Raw genomic sequence first — 22,763 nt, forward strand, 5'->3', positions numbered from 1 at the left:
GTGTTTTTTTTTATGCTACCACTTGGAGCATTCTTCTTCACTTTTTGTTCATCTGATTGAAATTAAATTTCCAATTTCCCTACTAAGTGGTTCTCTTCTGGTCATGGCATTGACTATTTCCATTAAAGTAGTAGTTTGTGCCCATGTATGGTTGTTAAGCTCATCAACAATCCATTAGAAAGCCCCATTTATGAGTGGCAATAATTTTCTACCAAAATTATAGACAGGCTTTAATGGGCACATATTCAAAGGGCATTAACTTGTCCTCAAAAGTATTGCCTACATTGTCCTTATAAGTCTACGGTGATGGTCTATGCTGCAATCCTCCCTAAATTCCCCTTTCTTTGCAGAAAACTACTGTTGACACCTTTATATCCTTTATAAAAAAAGAGAAAGATTTGTTCTCTGATGCCCATTCATTCAGAGGAAAGTATATTCTGAAAACTAGGAAGATAATTTCTGGGCCATATCCTCTGCTATTGCAGCACCAAACATGCAGACTAAACTGCTATTTCCCTGGATATTTGTGTGTGTGTGTGTGTGTGTGTGTGTGTGTGAAAAACATCATACACAAGAAAAATTGTTTCATAAATCTGTCAACTTTGAAGAATCTTTTCCTTCTTCCATGTTAATCCTGCAACATGTGTGGGTTAGTGAGCAGATCTGGTTCATTCAAAGCAGAAGATACGTATTGCTTGAGGAAAGGACTCCAGAGAGGAAAGGAAAGCCGTTTCCCCACCTGTCCCCCTTCCCTTAGGTGAAATAAAAAGATTTTATTCTTCACTTGCTAAGAAATAAGAGACAGGAAACATGATTTAATTATTAAATTACCACCTCTCCTTCTAATAGGCACTTATTTTCTCTATTTGCTTTGAGAAGGAGTAAATGGATTTTAAATTTTATCCAATTGAATGTTATCCTTATCTCATGCACAACACAGTTCCTAATCATGTACAAAGGGGTAAAGAGTGAATGGGATGGAATGGGATCCAATTATTTAAGAATGTATAGGTGAGTGACTGGGTTACACTTATAAATATAATCCATGTGGTTGGTATGTAAACACAATCATTTAAAATGTGGCTAGGACTCTTTATGATATTCCATGGAGTGATGCACAGAATTTGTATGCCATGGAAGATAAATTATAGTTTATAAGGTGACCAAAATTCATAATGTTTTTCCTTTGACATCTTGGAGGTAGCAATAAGGGAATACATTTGAAAATGGTTATGCTTTGCTGTTCCTACGTGGTGCAATAAAATCACCCTGGAGATGGTTTTCTTCTGACTCCCAGCACACACATCACTGTTTATGCTCTCACCCGCACTGCCTCTGTTCAGTTCCTCCGTTCTCCTTCCTTCTTGTCACTTATGACCATGAGCGCCTCCCTGCCCCTGCTACTCACACCCTCTTTCCCAGAGAGGGCTATCTTGTTGACTTAAGGAATTTCTATTTTCCCGTTGTTTTCATGCAACAGATATTTATCGAATGGCATTTCATAAAGGCACCACGAGAAACTTAAAGGTAAATTATCTGCAATCTAAGGATGTGCTCAGCTGGCGACCAATGGAAGAATATAATAAATCACACATGATTTAAACCCAGCACCAGAAGAGATAGATGCTCTAAGGCCTTGGAAATGAAGACGAGGCTCTTAAAGAAAGATCAGTTAGGAGTTCAGAGCTCGGGTGTAAGGACGCTGCTCTAGAAGAAACAGGACACCGTGGAAAAAGATAGCGCCCCAACGAGTGTCTGTCCAATGCATGCCAAAGGCATCGAGTCATTGTAAAGACCCTGGAATTTGTGTTTAGTCATTTTCTGCTCAGGCCTGTGTACTACACACAGCATTGGACAGTGTGTTCATACAGTGCATGCTTTTAAAATGACTTGTTACATAATTTTAGTACAGTTCTGCTGTACCACTATCCCATTGACATAAGCAGAAGCCTCTTACGCACCCAGAAATTGGCTGATGGTCTCTTTCCAGGCTGTGTGTGCAATATGGTATTTCAATTTATTGTTTAAGTTTAACACAGGAATAACATTAATAAAATATTTAAGGTGCTCTTTCCTCTGTAGTAATAGATAATGTAGTGATGATGGACATAAATGTACTATGTTTTATTATAATATAGAAAAAAACAGTTGGTTCCAAGTAAACAGTTATTCAGTAAATCATAGCTTAGAGTCTTGTGATTTTTATGTTTATGGTATTCTTTATTTTTCCTTAGTTTCAAGTCTACAAAATATTTATGAAGGGTGTTTCATCTTAGAATTGTGCACACACGTGTATGTGTGTATGTCTGTGTGTCTGGATATGAGCATGTGAGTGCAGGTGCACACAGAGGCCACAAAAAGGCACTGGATCTTCTGGAACTGGAATGACTGTGAGTCGCCTAGTGTAGGTGCTGGGACTCGAACTTGGATTTTCTGCACGAGCAGTCGATGCTCTCCACCAGTGAGCCATCTTTTCATCCTCAATGGTGTTTTGAACACTTTCCAGGGACTTTATTTATAAGAGTTGGTTTTAGGCTTCCGTACAGAAGATGGTATGTAGATACCTCATTTAATTCATAAACTTGTGTCATTAATAACTAGTTTCAGAGAAGGTATAAAATTTGGTAAGCTCCCACCAATTATATTACAGAGCATTTGAAAGATTTCTGTTCTTTCTCCCTATGTTCTTTCAAATACTTTCCTTAAGGCTGGTATGTCTCATCAAATGCTGTACAAACAGGAGACAGAAGAAACATGTGAATCTAGACCCTGTCAGTGTGCCCCATTGACCATGTCCTGTGTTGGTATAGTATCCTGTGTTGGTGGTGTTTTGTGTTGTCTGTATCCTGTGTTGTCTGTGTCCTGTGTTGTCTGTGTCCTGTGTTGATTGACTGTGTCCTGTGTTGATAGTGTTTTGTGTTGGCTGTGTCTTGTGTTGACTGACTGTGTCCTGTGTTGACTGTGTGCCTCCTAACTGTAAATCCATAAGAGAAGCTAAGGGAGTGATATGTATGCTAGGTCAGCTTTGGGGACAAAATGCCCTTCTCCTTTTCCTACTTTTACTCCCATATTTCCTTATCAAATCAAATAAGGATACATGCCTTGATTTGGACTCCATTTTTTCCCTGAAAAATAGAAATGCTGTCAAGTGCTCTGCATGGCAGCTATTGCTTATAAAATGCTTTATAGGTGGCTGCTTTTTCTGAACAGAATACAAGAGAAAGGATTTGCATTAAATATTTTTAATAAACCATTTTTATGTGTATGTGTATATACTAGTTACATATTGGTATATATATAGTATATATATTCATATATATGTAAACGTCTTATCTATCTATCTATCTATCTATCTATCTATCTATCTATCTATCTAATTATCTACCATCATCATTGTCCATGCACACACATGTATTATCATCTATCTATCTATTTCTATTTTTTACCATCATTATCTATGCATACACTCATGTATTATTTCTCTTCTATCTATCAATCATCTATCTATCTATCTATCTATCTATCTAAACTATCTATAATATATCTATCTATCTATCTATCTAAACTATCTATAATCTATCTATCTATCTATCTATCTATCTATCTATCTATCTATCTATCAATCATCTATTTATCCATCTGTCATCTATCTATCCATCTGTCATCTATCTATCTATCTATCTATCTATCTATCTATCTATCTATCTATCTTCTATCATCTGCTATGTATGCATGTACTCCTCATATATCCTCCACTCTTACCTTCCCAGTTGTCTAAAGAGTGCATGGTATTTGAAAATGTGTCCTTTAACATATAAGTAGCAACTACCTATGAATTACAAGGTCACAGTAACCTTTGCCTTTTATTTATTGGCATTGTTATTTTCTCAGCAATCATCTTTTGCTCATGTAATAAAGCACATTGCAGATGGGTAAGGCAGCTGATCAGGTGATTTAACACCAGCATCTGGAGTGCTTGTCTCTTGTATCCCACAAGGCTTCATTCTTTACTTTGAATGCTTCTTATTTTGTTTGCAAGATGATAAGTTTGCACTAAAGTGCAACTCTCATTTCATTAGCGGTGAGTCAGTGTGGAATTGTATTGAGTAGACCTTAGGTACGTGGCTCCAGGAGACCATCATTTGTCATTGATACTTGAGACATCATAGTGGAGGAGGTGAGGACTTTGTGTTAATAAACCCACCAGGAACCTCAGTGGTTAAAGCTGTAGTACTGGCTGATCAGGTGAGTCAGTTTAGCCAATCACCCAAACTGTGACACGGACTCTAGCCACGCACCTCAATAGGGAGGGAAGAGGCAGCTTTCTGGGAGGGAGCTGGGTTGTTATCAGTGTGGCTTTGGTCATATGCCTGCTTGCCCTGGGGTCTGCACATATCAGAAAGAGGGTTGTTGTGCATAACTTGATATATGTGTCCATTGGCCCTCCTCTTCACTGCCCACCCTTTGCAATGACTCCACGTATCAATGTTCCCAAAGTAACGTATGAATGAACTCTAGGAGCTCATTCTGCTCTCACTTTTTCATTTGGGAATAATTTAACTTTTATTCTGAGAGCAGTTGGAAAAAGAGTGGAATTTATTTTGTAACTGGAAAGCAAAGAGCTATCTGCATTGACTTTAATGGATCAGTTAGTGTAATGACAATACTTTGTAGCCTTTCCTGGTCCTCCTGGTCTCCCTCCTTCTCTTCTTCCTCCTCCTTCACCACTGAAAATAAATCCGAATAAATTTAAGGTGCTCTTGGATTAGTTCCCTATCAGCTGATTTTCTGGGGTTACGACTGAAGCTCCAGGGACTTTGAGCTCAGCTCTGGTGACTCCTGGTCAGTCTAGGGTACCATCAGTGGCGTGCCTAGAGATAACGCAGGGTATCTTCTTCTATAATAATGTGCCTTTAAAACGGGCTGCCCTTTTCTTTCCTTAAAGCAGAAGTGAAGTATTCTGTTCCAGTAATGCAAGTTTCAGGGATGTTTTTGTGACTTTCTTTTTAGAGATATTAAGTTTTCTCACACCACTATAGTCCTCTACCGCTTAAGGTAATTGTAGTCTTGAGGCCATGCAGGCTTTGTTAAATGTCTTTCCATTTCAGACCTTCTCAAGGGAGTTATACATTAGAAGATAGCTCAGCAGGTGAAAGAGCTTGTGGCCAAACCTGACAATCTGGGTCGGATGGTCGAAGGAGAGAACCAACTCCTGCAAGTTGTCCTCCGGCCTCCACATGCCAGCACATTTGCGTGCACACATTGTTAAATGTATATTCAAAAACTAAATGATACATTTGAACATTGAACTTTGAGGCAGAAAGGGAACTGGATCTGCCATGTGGGTGATTCTAGATTGAGCATCCAAACATCTCTGAGAAAGGAGGAGGACACTTTCCCTGTGGTGTGACGAGGATCATCTGAGGTAGTGCTCTCAGGAAGAAGTGTAACCATACCGAGTTGGGTTGTGTGTATGCCCAGGAGGGTGTGTTTTAATGACAATTCAACTTTTGTTGAAGAAATCATCCCCAGGTTTGAGGACCATGAAACACATGGGACTGGGCACACCAACTTGGGTGACATTTACCATGCAAAGCAGCCTGTGTGACTTCATGCATCCTGTAACAGTTCAGTGGCCACGAGATGAAAAAGAACTTTCTACTCATTGGCCATATTGATTATTTCCTTTTCTTTACTCTCTTGAAATTACATGTGGAATTGAAACATTATTTCTTTAAAAACTAGGTCTTGTCATTTGCAAGAACATGGGGAAATCTTGAGGCCGTCGTGCTAAGTGTCATAGAAAGAAAAATGGCCGTCAGGAAAACTAACATTGATTAATTCCCACTAGTTAGAAGAAATTGTTGGGGTTGATAAAGTAGGTTAGCTGGTATTTCTATGGAGGACAGACTGGTGGTTGGTTTTCATATTGTTGAAGAGGACTGAGTCAAATTAAGAAAAGCAGCAATGGCTAGACTATTGCTACAGATGTGCTAGGAAAGCCCCGATTTGTGGAATCTTAAATGCCTGGCTTTTCTATCTGTGGTTTTCATCAGACTCTCTAGGCAGAGTTTTGCCTATAAAAGAACTTGGGAAAGATTCCCAAAGAAAGGAGATTTTTTTTTGAGACAAGGTTTCTCTGTGTAGCCCTGGATGTTCTGGAAGTCTTTTGTAGACCAGCTGGCCTTGAACTCACAGAGATCTGCCTGCCTCTGCTTCCAGAGTACTCGGATTAAAGGCGTGCGCCACTACACCCACCTGATCATTGAAATTCTTAGTGAGAACTTAGGAAATCAGGAGTCCATAAAACAAGAGGGGAGGGGTTTCCAGTAGTTTGAAGGACCAAAAATATCCTCATAGTCACCATCACACCTGATCTCTGTCAATGATCTTTTCCATCCCCTTAAAGCATCGAAATGACCCTGACCTGGAACATGAGCTCATCCTTGACTCTGGGGGACAGGACACTTGGCAGAACCCTGTTCAGGGTGTCTGGGTTTTATCCTATCTCTCAGATGGTAAAAGACTTTCTCTTCCTTGCTTCTCAAGGTGAGAATACTTTGACATTCTCTCTACCATCTCTGGACACCAGGGTTTGGTCTTTAAGGGGGCTGAAGTGTAAAGAAAGCTTGGAGAACTGTCTGGAAGCAAAGAGCATGAAGAAGGGCCAGGAGGTTACAAGAATGCTGCCGGCCTTTGAATTGCTCACCTCAGTTGTTATCTGTGCCCTCATGCCCCCATCCCCCCCAGACCTTGGCACTATGCCCCCAGGAGGGTCAAAGCACAGTGCCAGATGGTACCTGAGTAGGAGGAACACTTTCAGAAGGTCCTATTCTGGGTCCCGTAACAGAGCTAACTTGTGTGTGGAACTAGGAGAGGCACTGCTGAAAGCGACTCATTGTCTCTGGGGGACTGTGGTGAGGTGGTGGTCACTCGTCCCATCCTGCTTTCCTTTATTGCAGCTGTTGGCTTGATTCTGTGCCAGGTGCTTGAAACAACTGCGGCTTTGCAAATGGACCATAGAGACTGGACACGAAGGTATCGTGTCAACATCTTTAGTAGACTAGGGTCTTGTGAGGACAGAGAGAATTCCTTCTGACTTTATTTTTTTTTTTTAATGTAGAAAAGGAAACTTTCCAGGGCTGTTGTCTTTCCTAGAATTCCCTCTTTAAAAACATCTTTTGGGAATATAATTGGATATTAGTAATACTTTCTGGTTTAAAGTGAAATACAATTTGGAAGTGAGTGTTGTCTCTGATAAGATTAGTTAGAAATGACTAGTGTGAAAATAGAATTTGGGATGCATGATTAAGCATTGTGTGTGTGTGTGTGTGTGTGTGTGTGCGCGCGCGCGCGCGTGCGTGTGTGCATGCACACTGCTACATACAGATGTGGTTATGAAACAGTTCAAACCAGGGCCCACTGAATGTCCTCACTGGACTTTCAGGAATGTGTTCACTGAGACAGCCAAATTTTATTTCATTTGGTTTGGCTCATTGCACTGGCTGTGAATCAGAAAGTATTCATTTTAATATCTGAGTGGAATTTTATTTACAAACACACTGCTGCAGTTACTCTTTCAAAAGGTTTAAAGTTTTTGTTTAATTTCCCACAAAAATTGCTTTCTAGTTTTTCTTTCCATCTTCAGTTTGTGTTAGAATACCTTGAGGAGATTTTCTAGAATTAAAAAAATACAAGCCCCGATCCAGAGATGAGTGTATTATCTTTCATGTGGCTTATATTTCATGTTTTGTGAGAACAGCAGTGTTAGGAGTCAGTCTGGGGATGATTATATTGCTGATTCTGAAACACTTCTCAACGATATATTGATTCATTAAACCATTGCATTATTATTATAAGCACAATTTAATATTTAAGTATTCTGAGTTAGTATTGAGTCTTTTTTTTTCTTTTTAGGCATTTGTGGCAGTATTCTGTAAAAACGAAGACCCATGGATGAGACAGCTCTGTATTTTAATGAGGGTTCTATCATCTACCAGCCAAGAGACCTTGAGTAAATTAGTCAGCTCCCTGGAGTCTCAGGTCTGACAATGTAACTGGAGTAACCTAACTCATTGTTTATGATATGAGATGAAACAAAGAGCTGAGCTGAACAAGAACTAAACAAGTCTAGTTTAGTGAGAAGAGCATGGCACATGGCGATAGCTCTCGGCCACGTGTGAGCAAATCAGAACAGGATCAGTTCAGTTTCCAGCTTTGACTCCTTTCTCACATAGATACTTATGTCAACTCCAAGTTCATTTTTTTTCAAAACTGTAGCAAAAATAACACAACAAAAAAATTACTACGTGAACTATCTAGAGTATGTAGCTCTGTGGAATTAGGTTCAGTTATGTTGTATGAACAACTCAAGTTGAAAGTGTGCCTTTTAAGCTGTAACTCCCTCACTTTCCCAGGGATCTTGCTGGCCACTACTCTGCCACCACTGTGTATCTCTATGACTGTGACTATTTTAGGTAATTCATGAACCCAGAGTCATTTTTTATCCTTTTGTGTCTGGCTTATCCCACTTAGCATATGTTTTCCAGATTCACTCACATTGTTGTATATTATATTGGCATTTCATTCTTTAGAGAGGCTAAGTGGTAATTCTGTTGTTGTTTTTATATGCCATTTCTGTGTGTTTCCTTGAGTCAGTAGTAGGCTTTGAGTTATCTTTCTTTTCTTTTCTTTTCTTTTTTTTTTTTTTTTTTTTTTGCTATTCTGAGTCATGTTGCTTTGAGTGTGCACACACACATATCTGTTTGAACTCCTGCTTTCAATCATAGATATATATATAAATTTTTGATGTTGGAAGTTGAGGCTAGGACATTGTTCTAGTTTCATCTAAGTTGCTGTGATAAAACACTGACCAAAAGCAACTGAGGGCAGGAAAGGGCTTATGTTGTCTAATGGGTTATAACACTGAGAGAAGTCAAGGCGGAGACTCGGGCAGTAATTTGAAGCAAAAGCTGTGGGGGAATGCTGCTTGCTGACTTGCTGAAAGGCCTCTGCCTAGGTAGCTTCCTCGGGACTCTTGGCTCGGGGAGTGATGCCGCCCACAGTGGGCTGGACTCTCTTACATCAATTACTGCTCCAGACGACCTCCCACAGATGCGCCCACAGGCCAGTCTGATCTGGGCAATCCCTCTCACCCTCCAACCCCTCCACTCATCGAGTATGTTCCCGAATTACTGAGCATTTCAATTCCAATTTCATTTTGACTTGACTTTAGTGCCTCATTTACAACCCTGCCGGACAGCTGGTTGGTGTCTTACTGAGCTCTCTCTTGACTTGTTCAGAACTGTTTGACACCCACTCTCCTGACCCTCCCCCCTGAGTAAGAGCCTCCTCCTGATTAACAGTAAGGACAGCTTTCAGGACATCCTGGAGCAAAGCAGGAGCCTTCCACTTCCTCCTCCTCTTCCTCCTCCTCCTCTAACCCCAGGTACTTGGCAAGCTGTTTAAACCTCCTCATCTTCTTTAACTTCCTGTACTTTACTACTCCAAGGTGATAAGTGTCTATTTTGATATGAATTTTTCCTCAGGCATAATTATGAATACTTCTAATCTTTCATTTTTTTAATGTCAGTCATTCCTACATTCCCTCTGTCACTTAAAAATCTTTGAGCTCTCCCCGTCTTGTTAAATCCCTGGCAGTCTTTCGTTTCTTCTGCTGGTGGCCCCAACATCACTGTCTGAACCTGGGTTTTAGTTTTGCCTGGCTTCTCTCACAGCATTTTTCTCCTCTGGTCCTAAGTGATTGATGTGTGTGACATTACCAAGATGACACCCCACTTGCTGGGTAGGGGTAAACTCTGGAATGCCCCATTTTTCTCAGGGTGTAAAGCTGGGTAATTCTCATGATCCTGTGTAAGTCATATCCAGCAGCCTGGTCTGTGACTGTCATCCTTTAAGGTAACTCTTTTGTTTTTTTAACCCCAGTGTCCAATATTAGCTTGTATGGACATATCTTGGATATTTTAAAATTAAAGGCAGTGGCATCAGCTTGGCTATCTTAATGCCCTGTCTTATTTCCTTAAGCATAAGCATCCTTGGTTTCAAAACTGTCATTGGTCAGATAGTTGCTGAGCGCCCTACCATGACTGCTGGCAGGAAAATAGATACTGTTTTTGAATGAAGAGCTCACTGGACAAGTTGAGCTTTCTCATAAAGGTTGTAGGGACAGATGAGTTCCGTCTCTAACGTGAGGGAGCCCTTGATTCAAAACCCAGCAAATCTCTTTAGCTGAGTGGCTTTGAGCAGCTCTAAAACCTTTATCACAACCCTACAACTGTAAAATGTGGATTAATAGAATTCCTTTTGCATAAAGTTGACAGGGGATTGAATGAAACAAGCCACGCGGTATATAGCACTTGACATATCATGTTCAGAAGGGTAGCAGTTTATTATCATGGGGAGAATGGTCAGATGAGCTTGTGACGGGGTTTCCAGTCAGGAAGTGAGATGGACAGGCAAGGAGGGCATGCTCTTTTCCGGATGCTGCTACTCCAGTTTTGTATAGCAGCGCTTTGAAAATCTGCCCACGGTTTCTGTGATTTTTCTCAAAACAATCTCAAACTACGATGTCTCAGAACCACATCTTCCACACCTTATGGCTTGAAGGAAAACAAAAATGGTCCCTCTCATGCACGATGGGTTGACTGTAGGTTTGCTAAGTTTGGCAGTGGTGTGAAAAGCTTTATGTGTTCAGAGGACACACTTTGGGTGATGAATTTTGATTCTTTCTCATGCCAGCAATGTGCAGTTTGACTCTGTTTGTGATGGTGGGCCACAGCAGTGATCACTTCAGGTGGCCACGGGTAAAGGTTGGGCCTTAGAGTGCTCAGTGTTACACAGCCAGGATGCTTGGTGAGCCTGGTGTATGAAGCACACTTTTATTTTGCGACAATTACTGTGTGGCCAGTTTATCAGGATATATCTCTGTCATGTCATAGGGTATCTGCACACCCATTTACTAATGAATTAAAAATCTCAGTTTTCTAAGCTGGGTGTGGTGACACACACCTTTAATCCTAACACTTCGGAGGCAGAGGCAGGTGGATTGCTGTGAGTTCAAGGCCAGCCTGAGCTACAAGGTGAGTCTAGGACAGCCAAGGCTAACACAAAGAAACCCTGCCTCAAAAAACAAAAACAAAAACAAAAAATCAGTTTTCCTCACTTTTCTCCTGCCTCAATGTCTGCAAGATCTAAATGTAACTCTAATGTAAATTCTCATAGGATTTAAAGCTGTATTTAACTCTCTACAAATACATATTGATATTTAAAGAAATAAATCCAGATCTCATTTCTTATATGAGATTGTAAATGATTTAGATGAAACTCCTGGATGTTTCTAATTCTAATAAACTCTTGTTAATTTAGTGGAAAAATTTTGGTAAGGGTGTCTGATAAGGAGAAGGTGAACGTAGCTAGAGTGCATTGGTGTTTCCTGAGTAAACGGGTCAGTGGGATGTGTGGCTTCGTAGTAAAAAGCACTGGCTGCTCTTCCAGAGGACCCAGGCTCAATTCCTAGCACCAACACAGGCAGCTCACCACCATCTATAATTCTAGTTTCAGGAGACATGACTCCTTCTGACTTCTACAGGGGCCAGGCATGCATGTGATGCACAAGCATACGTGTAGGCAAACACTCATACACATAAACAATCTAAAACAGTTTTTAAAAGAGAGATTAAAATGATGTGAAATCAATGACAGTGACATGTGACTTGTGAGCCAAGAAGGTAGCTCAGTGGGTAAAAATGCTTACTGTGTAAGCCAAAGGACCGAGTTCAAATCCCCACAGCCTACGGAAACCCACTGAAAATCCCAACACTCCTATGGTGAAGTGCAAGGTGGGGACAAAATAATTACCCAGAAGCTATGTGTCTAGAGGGCACATAGTGGCCCTTTCAGCAGATGAAAGGAAAGAATGAACTCCTGAAAGTTGTCTTTTGACCACCACGTGTTCACTGGTGTGTGTGTGCGCACGCGTGTGTGTATACGTACAAAGCAATAGCAAGATACAATACTTTTTAAAGTGTTGTTGGGGTTTTCCAGTGAGGCTTTTGGGTTTTTGATGTGTGGGTATTAAGCACCTTAGATTTCCTTTGTCCTTGAGAATTTACTTTGATTTGCATGACGTCCAGTGCGGGTGAGCTAAGTGTTCGAATGTGTTAACAAGTGTTACAGACTTACTGCTCACGTTGTCCGGAGTGCTTGTAGCTTGAGTGAGAAATGTCTGCTGTAGGCTCAGGTATCTGAACATTTGGCTGCCAGTTAATGATGACAGCACTATATGGGGAAGTGGTACAGTCTTGTTGGAGGAAATACATCATGGGGGGGGTGTGGGGAGGCTTTAGGAATTTATAGCCTTGCCTCACTTCCAGCTTGCTTTTTCTACATCATTCTCAGTGTTTTTCTGTGGCTGTCAGCTGCTACACTTCCCCCACCATTATGACATTCTTCCCCCCCCATTATGACATTCTTCCCCCCCTCCCCTCTCTCTCTCTCTCTCTCTCTCTCCCTTCCATCCCTCCATCTCTTCCTCCTTCACTCCTTCTCTCCCCCCCTTCCTCTTCCTCCACTATCTCTGGAATTCTAAGTCAAAATAAACTTTCTTTTATAAGTTGATTTTGATCATGATATTTTATTAGAGCAACAGAAAAGTGACTAACACAGCCTGTTTCCTCTTGGGTCCTGAGCTGCACAGACAGGCTGGTGGAGGGACAGCCAGAGCTTTAGTATCTTTGCTCGATTCAGCTAAAAGGTGTACCCACCCAGCTCTCTAATCTACGCCTGAGGATGATGATCTCCATGTGGTTCACTGCCTGACAAGCCTAACCCCATCTGCGGACTCACACAGGCAGTTAAAAGCCAGCATGGTGAGAGTGATGATAGGACTTAAAGTAAGCTTGGTTTTGGGGGCAGAGTTGTAGAGGAGCGTATTCCTTGAATGAAAAGAAGGGATTTCATGGGGGGGGGGGAGAAGGATGAGAGAGGAGAGGATAATCTTTGCTTGAGGGTGGAGCACTTTAATCAATGAATGTCATATATGTATGAAACTGTTAAGGAATAAATACATTTTTAAAATTAAAAAAAATGTGAGTAATAGAATAGAAGACCAATGAAGAAAGACACTCCAAATCTACCTCTGTCTTACACTCGCGCGCGCGCACACACACACACACACACACACACACACACTCACTCCCATACACACTCACTCCCATACACATTTGTATTTATTTTAAATACCTGGCTTTGCTTTGAAAAAGAATCAGAATCATTGATTTGATGGCTCTTTCTCTTGGTGGCTGTGTGTATGAGACCATGTGGTGGCGGTGGGGGGTTGGGGGAGGGTCCAGTGAGGAAAGGTGATCTACAGTGATTCTGTGTGTGGCTTCCTGGTGGGTGGGTTGAGAGGAGAGAGAATGTTGATGCGCAGAGATGGTCACTGCATTGCTATATGCTGTTGCTATGACAAAAGACATGACAGAAACAATTTAGGAGATGAATGAAGATTATTTTGGCCCACAGGTTCCGCTGTTGCAGGGCAGGCAAGGTTGCAGAAAGCTTTGACCTGTGGTGGTGGGAGTCTGAGGCAGGGGCTGTCAACTGGAGTCTGACTAGGAAATATAGAGTGAGGCAGAGCCAGGTTTGGGTGTTAACTTTCAAAGATCCACCCCCTAGTGACCTAATTTCCCCAGCCAGGCCCCGGCTTTGAAACAGGGCCACAAACTGGAGACTATGCATTCCAAATATAAGCTAGCCAGGGACATGCGAGATTCAAACCACAGCAATCAGTCCAACTGGTAATGCCAGTTCCGAAGGGTCTGTGAGTCAATTCTGGGTGGATGGGTGTTGGGTGTACAGACAGGGATAGAGCCCCAAAAAGAAGATTTGCTCTGGGGCAACTGCCAAAACGCCCTGAGGGGAGAAGGTGACAAAAGGAAAAGTCCGCAGTTTGAGATTTCTTTCAAGCTACTGCTTGTTTTAATTAGGTCTGTGTTTATCTTTCTCTTAAGTGTCTGGGTATGGAACGTTGTTTATTTTCATGACAAACAAATCTAGGCTTTCTGAGTGATAATAATAAAAAGGAAACAGATGCCATGGGAAAGAATAAATGAGAGAAGGAGAACGTCAAGGGAGGCCTTCCAGAGAAGTGGAAGGAAAAGTCCTCATGTGGCAAGAGCCCCATGTTTCTCTTCTGGCTTGTAGGTATCATTGGTATGCTGTCCCTACACTTCCCACTCGTCAAGCTATATAGTTCTCCAAAGGACTTTCAGTTCCTTTCTTTGTGCGTGATGATGACGGGACCCAAGGTCTTGTATATGTTTGACCACTCCCAGGCTGGCTTTTTATTCTTGATGAGAAAGAAAACAGAGTTTAGTTTTCCATCCTTCTGCTTGACTAGTCTGTCATAGACGCATCCATTTGTAATTCTTCCAGTCTTGTCACAAGGATATAGCTTCTTGTTTCTACAGTAAAATTGCTGCATCTTTCACTCATGTAATTGAGTTAGTTTTCAAAAATTAATTCTCCTTCATTACAATTTTCTCGCAAATTATTTTTCACAAGATGAGATAGGGTTATAAAGGAGTGGGGGTAAATGCTTGCTTTAACACCAGGCATTTACAGCGTTATCAAGGCAAACCTCCAGCTTTTGTAGGAGGATCATGGGAGGGAGGAACACAGGAGAGGGAGCACGAGGAGACAGGAGGACAGGAAGGAGAAAAGGCCGGGAGGAATCATCTCTGAGGATTGGTGTTAGATAGAAATGTCCCACATGAGAAGCATGATCAAGTCTTTATGGAATTATGGATGGGAAGGAGTCCAGCTAGGAACGGCTAAAGCAAATGGAGCCGGATGTGGGGCTGGGAGGTAACAAGGCAGCGCAGGGGATTGACATCTGCCCAGCCCCAGGTTTAAGGCATATTTAAAATCTAATACGTGTTTGTGTCTTTTATCAACATTGTAGCAGGTTAGAAAAATAACTGTTATAATAATTATATGGATTAATATAGATATTAATACTTTTTTCCACAATAAGCTTTGTTACTTTTAAAAAATCTAATATTAGTTGAAGACTTAGAAATAGTCATTGCTGGTGTTTGGTTAGGAAGGATTCATTGTGACTGAAGATGGCCAACATACTTGTTAGGATCGTTTTTCTAATCAGCTATTGATTAGACATTTCAACTTATGTTGGGTGTTGTCATAAAAGTCCTGCATTCTGGCCATAATCCTGTGCCTCTGCCCTCTTTCTTGTCACTTACATAGATCCAGTGCATTTTATGTTTTAGACATGTTAGTTCAAGAATTTCACCTGGTTTCATGAAGATAGACATCTATAGTGGCTAGCCAATCCAAACAGGAGAGGCAGCCAGTTGGTCTCTGAGTCACTGCACTTCTCCCCTCTTCTCGGGCTTGCAAAATACCTAGTTATTGGAGAGAAAGTGAGTCAATGTAGTATTTTGTTTAAGTAGCTACTGATATCTTTTTCCCCTCTGAGGCTTAATGTGTACTTAGTGTTTTTGAGCTAAAGTATATCGATATATTCTGTGTAAACACCAGAGGATGTAAAACACTCAAATTTCCCTCAGAGTATCAGAATATTGAAGCATTTGCTTAGAGTTTGTAAACCCTAAGCACATATCAACTTTATTTCTTATTCCATTCCTTCTTCAACTTCTCCCTATTAGTAAAGACAATTAAAAAGGAACCACTGTGCTTGGGTACAGTGGTACCTGCCTTTACTCCAGGCAAATCTTTGGAATCTCCTCCGTGAGTTCAAAGCCAGACTAGACTACAGAGTGATACTCTGTATTAAAACAAAACAAAACAAAACAAAACAAAACAAAAGCCAAAACATAATCACTGTGTCTGGATTTTTGAGGTAGTGTGAGATCTCTGGCCAGTTTCAAATTTGTAGTTCTGGTTTCTCTCTTTACCCATCTCTCTTATGCAATAGAAGAAAGAGATGTTACTTTGATCTGAGGTCACTTTACATGGAGGCTTTCTACAAAATACACCTAAATGTGAAGTCTTGCATATCTTTTCAAATCCCCATCCCACTCTGTTTTAGTTGGGGCTGCATCTTACGTTGCCATGAGTCCATGTTCAAACATTTCACTATCTTGGATCTTGCCCTTAAGTGAGCAGGGAGGCAGAGGCCTGTATGGCGAATCTAAATTAAATATGGAATATATGTGTGCTTTGTTTTGAGAATGGAAAATATAGCATTCTCTTAGTCTTTAGTCCAGATTCAAAACTTTCCCCTATGCAGTGCTCGGCATTCTGCAGACTTCATGTAGGAGCAGCGAGTGAGAGGTAACGAGTGTAAAACTAATGGCTTGTGGTGAGCCACTCAGGAGAGGTAAGGGAAGGTAACATTTCTGAGAGTCCAGTTGGGTTAAACAGGGCAGTGACATAAGGCAGAAGTTAGCATGGAGGGACGGGTTGGGTTTGCACATGCCCAAGTCCGAGGAGAAGCATTTGATGGACAGAATCAACAGTCAAGAGAAGAAAGAAAAGGGACTCATAATTAGAGTCAATCCGGAGCGCTGTCACATCCCTTGACATGCACTGACTCATTTTTGAAGTCTTAGAATAATGATGCAACAGTTATAAAAATTATTATATATGTGTGTCATTACCTTTTCTAGCTTAGACAGGAAGACAATGTGCCTTAGGGAATGGCCAGCAGCTTACTCAGCACCTCCTAGGTAGCAGGTGACAGACTGACTTCCACCCAGCCTGCGCCTCTGACATGAATTTAGATATTCTTCAACTCACCTGAATATCTAATTAAAGATTTACAACAGTTCTTTTGAGATTGTGTGTGATTGTGTGTGTATTTGTGTGTAGCCCAAGAAATTCCAGAAAACTTAGATCAAACCAAGCCACAAAACAACAGAAAGCTTATAAAGAGAAACCCTGATCTTGTGGTCATCCATCCTTAGGACATTTTCGTGCAGAGTAGGGGTGCTGTCCAGCAGCAGGGCTTACCTAGCATGTGGGGAGCCCTGGGTTTCATTTCCTGCACTACAATCAAAACTCACTTACATTGTTCAACACAGGTCATGTGAAGGGGAGAGAGTTTGCCCCAACAACTCCTAAAGCAGTCATATGAAGCAGAAGTTAAGGACAGCAGACATCTTGTTTGCCAGTAGAAGATGGAGACGAAGGAATGATTGGGTAGCTGTTTAGTGTGGCCAGGCAACAGCAATGAAACACACCTTCCAGCAGTTTCCACGTAAAGTCTGACCTCTTAGGCCTCCCGAAATGATTCTAACATCATCCTTTTGCTTTCTTTAGGCCATAATGACTACATGTGTCCAGCTACAAACCAATGCACGATTGACAAGAACAGAAGAAAGAGTTGCCAGGCTTGCCGGCTGCGCAAGTGTTATGAAGTAGGCATGATGAAAGGCGGTAAGTGCAGGTGCCTGAGGTGCAAATGCTCACGTCACTGGCTACAATAGCCCCAGGGCTGGCTTTTTTCTCCTGTATGACAATGGGAGGTTTAGTAAATCTCTATTTTTATCTACTCCTATTTTGGGGGGGAGGGAGGGAGAATCTCACGAATCATAGTATTTTCTTTTCACTGAGAAGCAACTAGAACCAAGCAAGAACTATAACATACCACTATATGTTTTATATTTTCAAGGTAAATATTACATTTTAGATCACAAGTGTGTGGGTAGTGCTGGGTAAAGGAGGACTGTTCCATGATGCACTCTGGCAGGGTGTTGCAGTTGCTGTTGATATGGCCAGTGTTGGAAAATGATATCAGGTGACAAAGCTGTCCTCAACTGAGACTCCCACTTGGGAGAGAGGAACAGCTGCCATGTGTTTCCTTCAATTGTCTCATGTTACTTGGGAAATCTGAATTTCAATCAAAAGGTATTGCTGAGGTGAGTCAATTGCACCTTCCATAGCCTCTGTGTCTGGTGTGATACTGGGGGTGGTTGTTGGGCAGCTGAATGCCCACAGATCCCCAAGCACTCAGGTTTGGCTGTGTTGCTTTATTTGTGGTGGGGGTATGTGGGTGCACATGCACACATTCTCCTGGCTCCTCATGTGTTCAGTCTCTCAGTTTTCTTCCTGGGATTCTGGAGTATAACTTTCTTTGGGGGGATTGCTAGGTGATCCTAGACAAGGTTATTTGAGCGATTCCCTTGAGTTCTTGGGTTGGAAATCTTACCTACATGGGACGCTGGGTCTAGTGTTGTGTGGCCTTCGCTGTAGTGACAGAGAACCGATGCTGTCCTATGGAAGTGGAATCCCAGATGCACTCAGAAGGCTCCACAGTGAGGGAAAAAGAAGCCTGAGGAAAAATCTAGAAGCAGATGAAGTTTGGGAAGACCCAAAATTGTAACAAAAAAGGGGCACCTACATATGTGGAAGTCAGAGGACAGCTTCGAATGTTGTTTCTCTGGTACTATCCACTTGTCTATTTATTTCCCCCAAGACAGGGCCTCTCACTGGTCTGGAAGTTCTTTAAGTGGGCTGCAATAGCTGTTCATTAAACCCTGGTCTTGGTCTCCATCTCACCATCACTGGATATACCATAACACTTTGCTGTGATAAATAGCCTGACAAAAGCAACTTAAGGGAGAAGGGCTTGATTTTTGCCTCGTCCCCAGAGTCACGGCACCAGAAGCCTGAGCTGGCCACAATGCAGCCACAAGAAGGAGGCAGCAGATGGTGACTGCCCGCAGTCAGCTCATTTCTTTCTTTCTTTCTTTTTTTTTTTTTTGGTATTTTTTTTATTAATTTATTCTTGTTACATCTCAATGGTTATCCCATCCCTTGTATCCTCCCATTCTTCCCTCCCTCCCATTTTCCCCTTATTCCCCTCCCCTATGACTGTTCCTGAGGGGGATTACCTCCCCCCTGTATATGCTCATAGGGTATCAAGTCTCTTCTTGGTAACCTGCTGTCCTTCCTCTGAGTGCCACCAGGTCCACCCCTCCAGGGGACATGGTCAACTGAGTGAGTTAACCCAGAAGCAGAAAGACTCAAATGGTATATACTCACTTATATCTGCATACTAGCCCAAGGGGCATGTCCCACGAAAGCCTTCACTTACCAGGAAACTGGGACAGAGGGGAGGACATCCTATTGGGACTCTAGATGAGAGTCAGCTCATTTCTGTTTTCCCTTTATGAGGTCTAGGATCTTAGCCCACAGCATGGTGTTACCATACAGTAAGGGTGTGTCTTTGCACCTAAATTAGCCCAGTGTAGAAGCTCATAGACACACACACACACACACACACACACACACACACACACACACACACACACACACAGAGATTTGTCCCCTTCTTCATTCTAGACCCTGTCAGGTTGACAGTTAGACAGTTAGGTTAGTCACCACACTGGGATTGCAAGCATCTGCATCCATACTCCGCTTTTTTCATGTGTCCTAGGGATCAAACTCAGGTCCTAAGGCTTACCAGAGAAGCTATTTGCCCACTTTCCTGTCTTCTCAGCACAGAGGAAAGCTAAGCTTTAACCGATTAATTACCAGGACAAAAAGGGAAGTAGAGGGAAACCCAGGAATGGAAATCAAGATGAAGGTCAAGTTGATTACCATGCGGCTGATCACGGAAATCAAGACGAGGGTATAGTGGATTATCACGCGGCTGATCATGGACCATGCCATCATTTATGGCCAGCATGAGAATGTGAAGGCAGCATGTGGAATTGTCTCTGAGTGAAGGGTTGAAATGTTGAATTTATGCTTTGTGTGAGATGTGACTATATGTCTTAAAAAGCAGCTTTAATTCCGAGGGTAATTAATTCTAAGAATTGAACAGTCACATTCAGAGAATGACACCTTGAGTCATAAATGGATTCAATATTTAGGGAATTCATCTTTCTTTGTACTGTTGGAAAATTACTCAGGTTTAATTAAACTCACAAAAGCATCTACTGTGATTTGGTAAGTGACAGGAATGTAACAGCTGCGTGGAGAAAAGTTCAGCTAGCAACAGGAGAGTCTAAGTCTCTTTTTTGCTAACTGCAGGTAGCTTGAGCGCAGGATCATTCTCTCTGAAAGGTGCAAGAATCACTCTAAATACATCCAGAGCATTTTGAAAAATGGAATGGTACCCATACATTGATCCCCCTTCCTAAAAATTATTTTGTGTTTTTAAAATTTTAATTATTATTCAGACAGTGCCCTCCTGGTTGCATAAATATAACTATGACACCCTTATTTTTGGTCTAACAAAAATTCCAATTTACAAAGGCATAACATAAGGCTTCTGTTTTCAAATAGAAATGCAGATAATTTGCCTGTATTGGGCCAATCCGTGTCAGCACACACTTGTATATGTGCGTTTGTGACTGCAAAAATGTGTGTCTGCGTTAGTGGTCTAGGACTGTCATACCAAAATGCTGCACACTGGGTGGCTTACATGACAAAAGTAATTGTCACTCATTCCTCGAAGCTGAAAGTTTAAGGCTCATAGGCTATAAAAAGTGGTTTCTGGGGCAGGCCTCTCTTTCAGACCTGGTGTATGCTCACAAAGCATTTTCTCTACCCAAATATTCATCTTTCTCTTTCTTAAAAGGACACCAGTCCCTGCAGGTCAGGGGCCTACCCTTCTGACTTCATTTAATCTAAAACAAAACAGTTTTTAATTTTAATTTTATTTTATGTATGTGGGTACTTTGCCTGACAATGTATCTGCTCACCATTTCAATGCTTGGTCCCCATGGTCGGAAAAAGACATCAGATCACCTGGAACTGGAGTTTCAAGTGGTCATGAACCTCCATGAGGGAGCTGGGACTTGAACTCGGGTCCTCTGGAATGGCAGTCAGTGCTCTTAACCTCTGAGTCATCACCCCTCTAGTCCCACCTTCATTTAATCTTAATTATCTCCATAAATGGCCTCGTCCAAATATTGTTTTGGATGCTAGAGGTTCAATATGTGAATTTTTCCCTATGGGGGGTAAAAGTCATTACTTCACACCACAGCTCAGGCGGCTTCACGAGGGAAACAAGTCTTGTCCTGGTACCAGAGGCTGGAAGCCTGTGGTCTGTTTGGCAGCTGTGGTTTCTCCTGGTGCCTCTCTCCTTGGCTTACTCCGTGCCACCTCCCCCACATCCTCACATGACCTTTCCTCTGCCCACACACTCTTTTCCTCTTATTGTAAGGAGACCAGTCATACCGGATTAGGGCCTTATCCCTATGACCTTGTTTAAGTTTAATTAGCCCTTCAAATGCCCTGTTTTCAATGGCAGATACATTCTAAGGTCCTCAGGGCTGAGATTTCAAAACACAAACTCTGCAGGCACACAAATTCAACATTTAGTTGTGCGTTTTTAGGGTTCCCCATCCACTGTTCAGTGTCTGTCTACATACACTGAGAATGGGTCTTCCTGGCCTTTTCTGTTTACATACATATGCCTTGAGACACGCTTTAACATAAAACCATGACCTGTGAGAACATCTCTATATTTTATAAAGTCATTTATAAAGACTTGTATAAAGTACCTTTTGTAAAGTGATAGCATTTATTGCATGGGATACCTCACATGACCTTATGACACCATATGTATAAAACTCTCTTAACATTCCCCTGGATAAAAACTTAATTTATAACTGGACGTACAGTTATAACTAACTATAGAATTTGTCAAAAACAAGCTATAACTGAATACTCCTTTGTAACAAGTTCACAACAGTATAGTTTCTTAACAGGGCTGGATACCAGTTGGGATATTGTATTTTATCTCTACATACACAGCAAAGAATTAATTGGATTTTAGAGTAGGGCTCGATACATTTATCAAAGATCTCTTCTAAGGAACTAAGAGTATGTGACTTAGCTACATGGGGAGATGATTTTTTTTATTAATTTACTCTTGTTACATCTCAATGGTTATCCCATCCCTTGTATCCTCCCATTCTTCCCTCCCTCCCATTTTCCCCTTACTCCCCTCCCTTATGATTGTTCCTGAGGGGGATTTCCTCCCCTTGTATATGCTCACAGGCTGGGGAGATGATTTTTATTTGTTAGAATGTCTGCTGTCCCAAGAGTCCCACATGATTAGATTTTCTCTGAGAAATGTAGTTCCTCAAGAGGCAACATTTAGGATGTGTACCCGGGATGCCTTCCCACCTTAGTACATGTGCCGAGCTTTCTGTCTTGGTTGTTCTTCCTTCTTCATCACGTCCTTCCCCTCATGTCTTACTTAGATTGCTGATGTCTATTAATATCTATCTTTTAGGAAGGTCCTCCCCACTGTCTCATGCTGGGTTAGATCCCTGTGTTCTTGCTTACGCAACACAGCACAGCTTTCTGAGAAATCCCACTGTCTGTCTTCCAGTTCTTTCTTTAGCCTATTTAACACTAAAACAAGCCATACAGCAAAAGTTTAAGGAGACTTTCTGCACAAATCAATGAACGGACTCAATCCATTTAAATAATTATACATTTAGGACTTCTTAAATGCGAGGCATTATGGGTAAAGAGACTATGGCTAAGACCCTAGTGTCTCCCATCAGTGTCCTCACAATACAAAGAGAACATCTGCATGTAATAAAAATTCAGAAGACATGTTGAGGCTTGCCTGGGTCAGAGGATGGGTGGTTCCAATTACAAAGCAGCAAGATGGGAGTCTGAGAATCAGATATCTGCTCTTGGATTCTATCCAACCCAGCAGATCACACAGGCCATTTGATTTCCAGGTTATATATTGTTTCCTGTGTGTTTGAGAGTCTTGGTTAATGGAAAGG

The 22,763-nt window shown here is 41.6% G+C and overlaps 1 protein-coding gene across 1 annotated transcript in view; it reads left to right on the plus strand.

The window, feature by feature from the left end:
• LOC127205166 (estrogen receptor-like) overlaps positions 1 to 20,049 on the plus strand; it is a 63,721-nt gene extending 43,672 nt beyond the window's left edge. The window contains 4 exon segments of the mRNA XM_051164352.1: positions 17,323 to 17,439; positions 18,256 to 18,317; positions 19,505 to 19,636; positions 20,041 to 20,049. Coding sequence (XP_051020309.1) covers positions 17,323 to 17,439; positions 18,256 to 18,317; positions 19,505 to 19,636; positions 20,041 to 20,049 — 320 coding nt within the window.
• The last annotated feature ends 2,714 nt before the right edge of the window (positions 20,050 to 22,763 follow it).

This window comes from Acomys russatus, chromosome 21 (assembly GCF_903995435.1).
Source record: "Acomys russatus chromosome 21, mAcoRus1.1, whole genome shotgun sequence".
Lineage (NCBI taxonomy): Eukaryota > Metazoa > Chordata > Mammalia > Rodentia > Muridae > Acomys > Acomys russatus.